Genomic DNA, 11,016 nt, shown 5'->3' with positions numbered 1-11,016 from the left:
AGGTGAATTTCTGAGTTCGAGGCCAGCCTGGTCTACAAAGTGAGTTCCAGGACAGCCAGGGCTATACAGAGAAACCCTGTCTAGAAAAACCAAAAAAGAAAGAAAGAAAGAAAGAAAGAAAGAAAGAAAGAAAGAAAGAAAGAAAGAAAGAAAGAAAGAAAGAAAGAAAGAAAGAAAGAGCTCTCAGCTCCTCCTCCAGCACCATGTCTGCCTGGACGCTGCCATGCTCCCACCACGATAATGGACTGGCCCCCCTGAAACTGTAAACAAACCTCCAATTAAATGCTTTCTTTTTTTTAAGAGTCGCCTTGGTACAGTGTCTCTTCACAGCAACAGAACAGGGTCTAAGACAGCCAGTGTGGCTGGCAGACATTGACCAGAGGGAGGGTAGAGGGGTGATTCTGGAGAGAAGAAGGATCTAAGGACTTGAAGAAGGGGTACCAGCTGGGCAGTGGTGGCGCACACCTTTAATCCCAGCACTTAGGAGTCAGAGGCAGGTGGATTTCTGTGAGTTCAAGGCCAGCCTGGTCTACAGATCAAGTTCCAGGTCAGCCAGGGCTGCACAGAGAAACACTGTCTCAGAAAAAGGGGGTGGGGGGAGATAGTTTGGAATACATGAGAAGTGCTAGGAGTTGAAACCCAGAGCTGGCACATCTGAATCCTCTCAGATAGGCTGCTTGTTGAGTGAGCTCCCATTCAGAAGTTTGGCAGAGTTAAGGGACACAAAGGAGCAAGTGGTTGAGGTGAGAGAATGGGCCACCTTACTTTGACTCATGAGCTCTGTGACCTGAGCCAAGGCATTTTCTGAATTACTGCCTTGATTTCCTTGGATGCAAAATCAAAGGGCAGGACTTAGTCCCCAAGGAACTGGAGCAGGGCCTGGAATCTCCATTACTTGGGAGGCTGAGGCAGGAGGATAGGAAGTTCAAATCTGATTCTGACCCTATGTCCAAGCGTCACGTGGGTCCCTCAGAGCCTTCAGCCCTTAAAGATGTCACAGGCTATGAACAAGTTCCCCACACAAAAAGCACCTCATTTTCTAGATAGGGTACAAGAGTCATGTTCTCATGCACTTCCGGAAGCTAAAGAGGCCCTTCAGGAGTAACTGCCTCTCCTGTGCAGCTCCCAGGGTCAGGGCATGGAGTTAAACTTATTTCAATTTAAAGAATCAAATCTAATATTGCTTGCACAGTCTGTAAAGTGCCTTTTAGGCTCAAAATGCCCTGCACAGCAGAACTTCTGGCAATCTCCATTACTGCCCACATTTAATGGACAGACCACAAACAGATAAGGCAGATGGCCTCTGGACGGTCACATAGCTGCATCCCACAAGAGCCTGAACCTTTCACCTGAAGACCTTGCCCAGGAACATGTCCAACCCAAGGTGGGCTTCCTAAGACCCTCTGGGTGAGATATGTTTCCGGTACAGAAGATCTGCTGCCCCCAGAAAAGAACCCTGGGAGACAGTCTCTGAGGGCACACAGCCCCGTGCAGGGAATGGGCTATCCACCCCAATTACCGAATGCTGAAACGCAGAACGGAAAACTATCACTTCCTATAATGCATTCGTTATTCCGATACAATCACTCCACTGCACTTAGCCTGCCAAGTATTTAATAGCCCAGGCATTTCTCTTCCTGATTCCAGGGGCTGGGCCAGGTGAGAACTGACCAGCCTCACACCTATCTGGTGTCTGCTTTGTAGCACCAGGGCCAGGTGTCAGGTGAGTTGGAGAGGCAGGGCTGAAGCAGCATTGCAGAGGGGCTGTCGAGCAGTGCTCACAGGCAGTACTGGCATTACTCCCCTCCCCCCATCCTCTTCCAGGGTACTTTTGGGTACAGGCTTCCCTAATTGACTCACACAATAGGGAGTGGTTTGGCTTTCCAGAGATTTAAACCAAGCTAATGTATTTCAACTACATCAGGGATTTGAGGCCTTGACTCCCATTAGAGACACCTGAAGGGCTCATATGGCTGCCTGGGCCTGGATTCTAATAGGTCTGGGGTAGGGCTCAGGGCTCAGGGGGGTTTATGGGAGATAGGGAGGAGGTTAGGATATGCAGCTAGGCTGCCGGCCTGTGTGCACAGTGTCTCCAATGTTAGTATGTATCAGAGAGGGCAGGGATGGCTTAGCTGGTAGAGTCCTTGTCTAGCACTCACAAAGCTCTGGGGTCAATATTCACACTGCATAAGCACTGTGGCACATGCCTGTAGTCACGGCACTTGGGAAGTGGAGGCAAGAAGATGAGAAACTCAAGGTTTTAGAAAAGCTGACTGGTTAAGACTGGAGTTTCTCAACCTGTGGGTTGCAACCCTTTTTGGGTTAGAATGACCCTTTCACAGGGGCCACTTAAGACCACTGGAAAACACAGAGGTTTACATGTGATCCATAGCAGTATCAAAATTAGAGTTACAAAGTAGCAGTGAAAGTAACTTTATGGTTGGGGATCACCACAATGAGGAACTGTATTAACAGTCACAATGTTAGAAGGTTGAGAACGGTTGGGTTAAGACATTACAGATCGTGCTGAATGCTAATCTGCTCAGTTGTGCGGACTCCACGGGTCCAACATGCCTTGGTCCGTTATACTAGCCTGGTGTGGTTCTCTGCAGACTCCATCAGGGAAAGCCTGGAGACGCCTTGGGGGGGCAGTCGTGTGAGCCATGCTCCTGTGTCTGATAGGCAGAGGACAGAGATACTGCATAGCTTCCTACAATGAATGGGCTGGGTTCCTATGACAGAGAATTATCTGGTCACAGTGGCCATAGGGACACTTGTGGTCTAGATCTGACCAAGTTCTTGAAGGAGGGGGGGGGCGTAAAAAGACAACCTAAGCTTGTTCTCTCAGCCCCCAGCTTCTCCCCAGAATCTTTCTCAGGATGGCTTCTCCCCTGTACCATAATTCTTTCCCTCTGATCCCTGGACTTAGCTTGGGGCTTGTGATGGTTAATCTCAGTGGTCAATGATTCAGCATCACCATGGAAACACGCTTCTGAGCATGGCTCCCTCACTGAACAGCAGAAGCGAGCTTTCATTGTTCTATGCTTCCTGACTGGATGCCAGGTCGCCCTCTGCCTCACGCTCCTGCTGACACAACAGCCCCACCAGGAGAGACTGCGCCTTCTACCTGTGATCCAAAACCAGCCCTTCCTTCCCTAAGTGTCTCTTCTCTGGCACTTCCTCTCAGAAACAGAAGAGGTAGCTAACAGAGGGACTGATCACTGCCCTGCCTGCCCTGGCCATCCTGAGGACAGGAACAATCATGGGACCCACTCATTGGCCCTGTGAGAACTAATGGAGGTTATCGATCACTTGGTCCTTGCTGTGCAGCTGTGCTTCTACCTGTTAACCTACATTACCCACCCTGCCTGTCTCCAACCAGACCCATGGCTGCAAGAGCTCTCTTGGAGCTTGTGAGTTGCATGAGGTGTAGAGATAGATGCTGAGGTCTCAGTGAGCAGCCGCTCTCCCTGGTCCTTCTTTAACTGCCCTCTCCCACTTAGGTGTAGATCCATTGGATATTGGCCACCCAGTGAGTTAATCTCTTGATTAGGCCATTTGGGAGACAGAAGAAGATAAATGGGAAGCTTCTAGAATAAGATAGTCAGCCCTTTTCAAGTTACATGTGTTTATGTCTAGAAGCAATGTGGACCCTGTGGGCCACTGAGCAAGAGAGTGAAGGAAGCCTGATATTTAGTGTCATGGGAGCTACATGTATGCCCTGAACTGTATGTACTCCCATCAGCCTCTCCCTGGTGTGTATGGAGGCAGGGGGATGACATTATCTTCTTGCCCACGGGTTCAGTCGGGTGGTCAGGCAACTGCTGAAAACGTTGTAGCTGCCATTGACATATGGTCTCAGTTCACCTTGCCAAGTGCCCAAGAGATAAGTCTAGTGGGAGTGTGGGGGAGCTATGAGTGCCAGTACCAGGCTCAGAGGGCCACATCGTGTTAGAGGTTACCCAGCTCTGAGCCCTGGTGAGAAGGCTCCAAAATCCATGGCTGACCACTACAGTCTGCCACCCTAGAACATGAGGGGCAGAACTCAATGGCATCTCTGTAGTTCCTGTGGGTCCAACCCTCCTAGGATAGGGACTTGTTCTTCTGAAGGACAAGGACATCAGGCCTTTGGTCACCCAGGAAGGTCAGGGACTAAGCAAGGGGCCGTGCTCTTGATGAGAGCTCTGACTCCTAGCTTGGCCTTCCCAGCAGCCTGTCTGCTACTCAGCCAGACCAGAGGCCGCCTAACCTGGAACATGCCCTCATTACTAAAGTCCTCTCAGAGCTGGCCTAGGACATAGAGTCCAAGTCTCCCCCATAACCCTGGAGGCTAGCTCTATGGGAAGCCCTGAGGACTCCTCTCCTAGAGGAACGTTCCCATAAAGGGGCCACCAAGGTTGGGGTTTTACGGAGACCATTTCTCCTGCCTGGGAGCTCCCTCCCTTTGATCTGTCAGACTCCAACTCACAGGCCATGTCCACAAGAAGTCCTCACCCTTCCCAAGCCAAGCCAAGGCCTGTCCCATCTGTATGACCTGCCCCTTTCTCGGCTGTTTCTCTGTGTGTTTCTTAGTGCTTAGTGGATCATAGGTTGTTGTCTATTGTCCCTGTCGGCCATCAGACAAGCTTTCCAGGGAAGGAGCCGGCAACCTGTTTCTATGTGCTGGGGAGACAAGTGGTTTACAGAGAGAAAGTAGAGAGGGCTCAGGTGTACATGAGCTGTGTGACTGAGCCTCAGTTTCTCCATCTGGAGTATGGGGATGATAACTGTACCTGTCTGGTTTGGGCAAGAGAAGAACTACATTCGTGGAGACATTAGGGCTGGGGATGGAGTTCCATGGTGCAATACTTCTCTCACCTAAGCAAGTTGTGGGCCTGACCAACCACACACACACACACACACACACACACACACACACACACGTGCACGTATGCACACTCACCCCCTTCCCAGAGGAACAAGGATATTGTAATTACAGTCATGCATTTGTGGGACAACAGGAAGAAAGAGGTATGACAGAGGAAAGACCACATTCACACCCCAGCTCCTGCGACCCTCTGTCATTCAGGATCCTGGAGTTTGTGTGACTTCAGAGAAGAGACTGTATGCCTTTGAGGGTGCTCAGAGCCCATCTTTAAATGGGTGACTGTTTATAGTTCTCTTTTCCTGAGACAGGTACCCCATTTTTCAAGTCCTTGCCCCTCCCTGGTTATAAAGGAGCCTCCTCTGTATGACAGTTACATGAGGAATCGCTCCTTATCCTAGGAACATGCAAGTCAAGTTCAAAGGCCAGATACGGATGGCCAGGTCTGTCCTCTCTGGGAAGTCTGCCCTGCCTAGGGCCACCATGAATCTGAGCTCAGGGGGGCTCAGGAATCTGAGCTAACCTGCTGCACATAAGCACAGCTTCCTGAGCAGAAGTCAAAGGTTTGAAGCATCTCACAGATGCACAGGGTCAGCCTCCCGCCCCTTGAGGGAATGGTAGTAGGTTGTCTCAAAGTCCATTTGTAGGTACCAATTCTACTTGCTGTGTGACCTTGACCTGTGTCATCACCTCACTGGGCTTAGAATGTGGAGCTCAAATCGCCCCATTCCTGGGGCCTCTGTGAGCACCAGACATGGACTTAACCTGGATTGTGTAAAAACGTTTGCAGCCACAGAAAGCACACTCTAGTGTTTGGACCCCAGTTCTTGAACACGGCTTCATTCCACGGCTACACCACACCCTCCTCTGTAGCTCCCATAATTCCCAACGAGTCACCTGCCACCTAGATGCCGAGGGTCAGAAGCCCACTCTCCAGTTCCAGCCTTCAGCCCAGCTCTAAGTCCACATTCTCAGCAGCCCTGGGCATCCAGCCCCCATCCACTCTACTCTCCCAGTCTGCCCACATCCTACCCAGAAAGCCAGAATCCCGGTGCTAGCCTGGAGTCTTCACCCCATGTTCCAGACCTTGCTCCTGGAGGTCTCCCCTGCCCTCCAATCGCAGCCGTTGTCCTAACTTAGGTTGTCATTATTGCCCACATGGGCTTTTGAAGAAGCTTCATTTGGCCATTTTCCCTCCTGGTTCTGTGTTGAAGCTGTAGCGGTCTCTTGGAGGCTGAACCAACTATTTCCCTGCTGTAAGTCTACAGCACAGGCCCCTGTTCTAAGGATGTGAAACCTTTTCAACCCCATGACCTGGCCTCAGTCTCTCTCTGTCTCCCTCTCTGTCTCCCTCTCTCCCTTCCCCCTCCCTCCCCTCTTCACTCCTGACATACCTCCTTATAGCACCATGTATTTAGTTTTTTCTCTCTCTCTTTTTCTCTCCCTTCCTCTTTCTTTCTCTCTCCCTTCCTTTTGCCCCCTCTCCCTTTTTCTCTCTCTCCCTCTCCCTCTCTCCCTCTCCCCCTCCCTCTTTTCCTCTCCCTCTCCCTGACTCCTCTCTCTTCACCCTGATATGCCTCCTTATAGCACCAGGTATTTATTTTGCGTTTCTCTCTCTCTCTCTCTCTCTCTCTCTCTCTCTCTCTCTCTCTCTCTCTCTCTCTCTCTCTCCCTCCCCCCCCCACCCGTCACTCCTGATATACCTCCTTATAGCACCAGGTANCTCTCTCCCCTCCCCCTCCCCCCTCCCTTCACTCCTGATATACCTCCTTATAGCACCAGGTATTTAGTTTGTTCTCAGGCCTTTGATTGCACTGTGTGACTGCACTAGAGTGTCTTCGTCACCCAACCACCCCACCTCTCTGCCTTTCCACCTAGAAACTCCAGCAGGCCCAGCAGAATGCCACCCCTAAGAGACCTTTAAAATATTCTCATGGTTGGATGCCCCCACCCAAGGCTGATACAGCCGCCCCTGTTCTCTACTTTCAGGTCCTTGGAGCACCTCACTGCCATGCACAAATCCCACTTGATCACCTGTGAGCATGCCTAACTTACCCAGGAGCCTCTGGGTTGGAGCCACGTCTGCCCTCTTCCCAGTTGATCTAGGCATGCAAGGTGGACCAACTGCTTCATACATGGGCACTCAGTCAATGGTACAAGAACGACCACAGTCTGGCCTGCACCTTGCTCACCAGGGCCCTTGCCCAGGCATTGGGGCTGTACCCACTGAACACGGAAGAATGCCGTCTTCTGATTTGCCCCCTCACTGGGCCTGTAGACCAGTAGCAGCCCTCTTTGCTGCTAACTCCTCACACCCCTGGCCTAGGAGAAGCTCCCGAAACCACTGTTCCTTGCGTCAGATACAAGGATGTCTCAGTACCTGCTAGCACTGCCCCCATGTCTCCCCCAGCCAAGCTGTGGTTTGCAGCAGGACACGCCCTGCGCTTACCCACTGTGCTGAACACTGTGCAGCAGAAGAAGAGAGCGCTCAGGAAGGACCAGTCCTGGGGCGTCTTGAGCCACTGGGGCTTGAGCTGCTGCAGATGCTCACACAGGTTCTTCCTGCTACCTTCAACCACTGGGGAGAGACCAGAATGATGAAAGGGTCACCTGTGCAGACAGTCCTGCCCAGTGACAGGACAGGGGAGAGCAGCACCCCCCCACCCCACCCCCATGGTCCCCAGCAACACTGCAGCATGACTTTCAAAGCCATCCTTGAAAACACTTCCACAGCTTAGATCCAGCTGCCCGTGGTATCGATGGAGCCTGAGAGGTCGGATAGTTCCATGGGCGCCTGAGTGTGAGCTCAGCAGTCTTGGGGGAGCCCTTCCTTCCTCCCTTTCTTCCTTTTCTCTTCCTTCCACAGCCCCAAACTAATTTCTTTTTTAAGGAAAAAAGGGGGCCCAGGCTGACCCCCAATGCTATAGTAACCAAAGATATCCTTGAGTGTCTAATCTTCACGACTTTACCTCCCAAGTGCTGGGATTACAGGCGTGGGCCATCACGGCTGGTTTATGTGGCACTGGGGTTTTATGCATGTTAGCCAAGCCCACCCTTTACTGACTGAGCTGCAGCCTCAACCCTCTGAAGAGCTTCTTAATATTTGAAGCATTTGTTTCATGCTTTGCTTTGTTTGTTTTATTACTGTTTGGAGTTTTGTTGCGGTTGTTACTTTTTGAGGCAGGGTCTTGGCTACGTACCCTCGGTTGGCCTAGAAATTGCTATGTAGGACAGGCTGGCTTCAGATGGTACCAATCCTCCCATTTTTGCCTGGTGGATTACAGTCATGTACCACCATGTCCAGCCTTCTTTATTCATTTCAAAGAGGAATAAAAGCCTATGCCGTCTCTCTTGCAGAATTCTAAACTGGAAGCAAAGGGCTTTCAGCGAGGCCGATTGTGGTAAGACGCCCTGGCTTCTGCAATACACAGAGCCACCGGTTTGATGAGCTCCCAGAGCTCCCAACTCAGTCTGCTTCTGTCTCTTGGGATGGAAAGCCTTGGTCCCTGGGCTCAGAGCATGGCCCAGAGCCTGGCCCACAGCGGAAGCCACTACTCATTTTAATTGAATGGCACCAGCCTGGGAATCTGGCATCTAGACTCACCTAAACTCCTTACAGCTCTAGACAAAAGGCTGCTTTCTAAGCCCCAGTTTCCCCATTTGCTGAGAGGTGTAGCTTGGTGGAAAGCTCAGACTCTACAGGGCAAATGCCTGGGATAGAATTCCTGTCTTGTTGGCTTGTATGTGAACTCTGAAAGTTACACAACCTTCCAGGGCTTCTATCAAAAGGGAGGCAATTCTTACCCAAGGTCAGGGTGCCTGGGGAGGATTAAGTGAGAAAACTCATGACGCCATCTCACTAACACTGATCAGCCCCTGACTCCCTGATGCTCCGTGGCTGCACACCCTGCTGATGTGTGTCCAGGATCCTCTTGACAAATGAGATTTCCAGTCCAGCCTCAGGAATCCTGATTGTGTGGATCTGGAAGAAAGCTTGGAGATGTGTGATGTAAGCAGACCCCTGGGTGAATCTGAAGTGGGGGCTGGTTCAGGGAGCCCTGAACTTGATGGAGACAGGAGTCTTATGACAGCCCCGAGTGTCCCAACAGCACCTCAAGCATCTCCCTGGCCACTGAGTAGAACCGTCGCTATGACAAAGGTGCAAGAAAGAGGCACCCTCCACAGAACGGGACTCTGCTCCCTGGGACCAGCTTTCACTCAGTCCCAGCTGACAAGGCCCCCAAACCATGTCCCCAGGGAGCACCAGCTGCCCCCAAACCATGTCCCTGGGGAGCACCAGCATGCAAAGGCCATGCAGGACCGTGAGCAGGGGGAAGCAGGCTCCCAAACCTCCTCCTCCTCCTGTTTTCTTTTATTTTCTCTTGTCCTGCTGACTGTCTTTCACCTCTAGTGTTCTAGTGTTCTGTTGATTATTCCTTTGCACCACCAAACCAAACCAAGGGATGCAATACAGATGGGCAGGACTAAGGATGCCTGATGAGCATCTCCCGCCTCGCGGAGACCTAGTGCGTCTCATCTCCACTTGAAAAGGGTTCTTACTACTGGCCAGTCTCAGAAGGTGGGTTCCCCTTCTCTCCCGCAGGCTATGGTCCTGCTCGCATGAATCCCACCCACTCAGCTAAAACAACAACCTGGCCATCACTGGTCCCAGCCCCCGTCCCCACCCCTTAAAAGCCCACTGCAAACAGATTGAAGTAGGAATCAATTTGACCATCCTGGGGAATCCAAACCCAGTTTGGATGGTTCCATGAAGTCTCGAAGCTGGAGTCGCACCTCTGATCCCGCCCAACCCACCAAATCTCCAGCGACTAACCCTCTCCTAAGCCCTGGAGGCCGGGTGGGGCTGATGTGAGCCTGAGGCACAGCCAGGAAGGTAAACCTGGGCCTTAAGAGCACCTGCTGATGGCTCTAACTTTCCTCACTGCACCCCTGGGAGGGCGTCTGTTCATCTCTCCACTACTCAGAGAGCAGAAGTGAGACTCAAGGAAATCATCTGCCTACGTTCTGTCAAGAGTGAGAATGTTACAGGCAAGTTGCTCATATCCTCCTGCCAGGGCACCTCCGAGGCAGTAGCAGCTCCTTGGCACCTACCTGTCAGGTTACATTTCAGGATGTTGCACAGATCATCCAGGAACTTCTTCAACTCAGGGTTCTCCTCTGCTTCTGGGTCAGGGCGGCCCTCGACAGCGGAGAAGAGAGCAGCACCCACCAGCGCATAGGTCACCAGGCAGCAGAGGAAGCAGAGGCCGGGCAGAAGCTTGCCCAGGGCTTCAGGGCAGCATCCCCTGGCCTTCCCCAGGGCCTCGGGACAGCATCTCCTGGCCTCAGGTGGCTCCTCAGCCTCCATCCTCTTGGAGCAGCTGAGGGCAGGACAGGAGGACTGTGTAGAGGAGGCTGGAGCATACAGCCTGGGAGAGGAAGGTGGGAGTGGCCAGAGAATGGCCAGGCTCCAACCTTAAGTGGATGGTGCGTGAGCTTCCCAGAGGACTGGGAAGCAGCCGGAACCCATCATGTTTGGCTCATCCAAACAACTGGGATGGCGCCCCTGCTAGCGCCCCAAATTGTTATTGATCCTCCTGACCAGCGCCAGAGTTTCTGGCGGGGGCTTCGGGAGGACCTCAGAAATTGTTTTGTTCCTTGCTCTGCCTTTCCTGTTCTGAAACTGCAGCTTCAGCTTCCAGGTACCAAATCTGGCATTCAATACTTAGTCAAATGACTGTTCTTTCTGAACACTCTTCAGGCACCCCTTACCCCGGCATACCTGGAATACTGGACAACAGGAATAAGAATTAGCACAGCATAGGCCCACTGTTTCCAAAATGCTAGAACCTGTCTGGGTCTCTCAGTGACCTGGAACTTGCCAAATAGACCAGGCTGGCAGGTCTGAAAACCCCATTCACCTGTCTTCAACTCCCCAGGCTCTGCCTCCCCAGGCTCCGCCTCCCCAGGCCCCGCCTCCCCAGGCCCCGCCTCCCCAGGCTCCGCCTCCCCAGTACTGGGATTATAAACAGGTGCGACCAGACTCTGCCCTTTTCTTCTTTTTTTCAAATGATGATTTGGGGGATGGAACTCATGTTGGCAAGGCACATACTTTACTAAGTCATCTACCTAGCCTGAACCCACTATTTATT

The 11,016-nt window shown here is 52.0% G+C and overlaps 1 protein-coding gene across 1 annotated transcript in view; it reads right to left on the bottom strand.

The window, feature by feature from the left end:
- Kcnk18 (potassium two pore domain channel subfamily K member 18) overlaps positions 1 to 10,753 on the bottom strand; it is a 14,533-nt gene extending 3,780 nt beyond the window's left edge. The window contains exons 1-2 of the mRNA XM_021214962.1: positions 9,977 to 10,753; positions 7,314 to 7,442 (exon numbers count right to left, since the gene is read on the bottom strand). Coding sequence (XP_021070621.1) covers positions 7,314 to 7,442; positions 9,977 to 10,232 — 385 coding nt within the window. The 5' untranslated portion in view covers positions 10,233 to 10,753. The remainder of the gene's footprint in view (positions 1 to 7,313; positions 7,443 to 9,976) is intronic.
- Between the last annotated feature and the right edge of the window lie 263 nt (positions 10,754 to 11,016).

Source organism: Mus pahari, chromosome 1 (genome assembly GCF_900095145.1).
Source record: "Mus pahari chromosome 1, PAHARI_EIJ_v1.1, whole genome shotgun sequence".
In the NCBI taxonomy this organism is placed as follows: Eukaryota; Metazoa; Chordata; class Mammalia; order Rodentia; family Muridae; genus Mus; species Mus pahari.
Note: the sequence above shows the minus strand (reverse complement) of the source record. Positions and strands in the feature narration are given on the sequence as shown.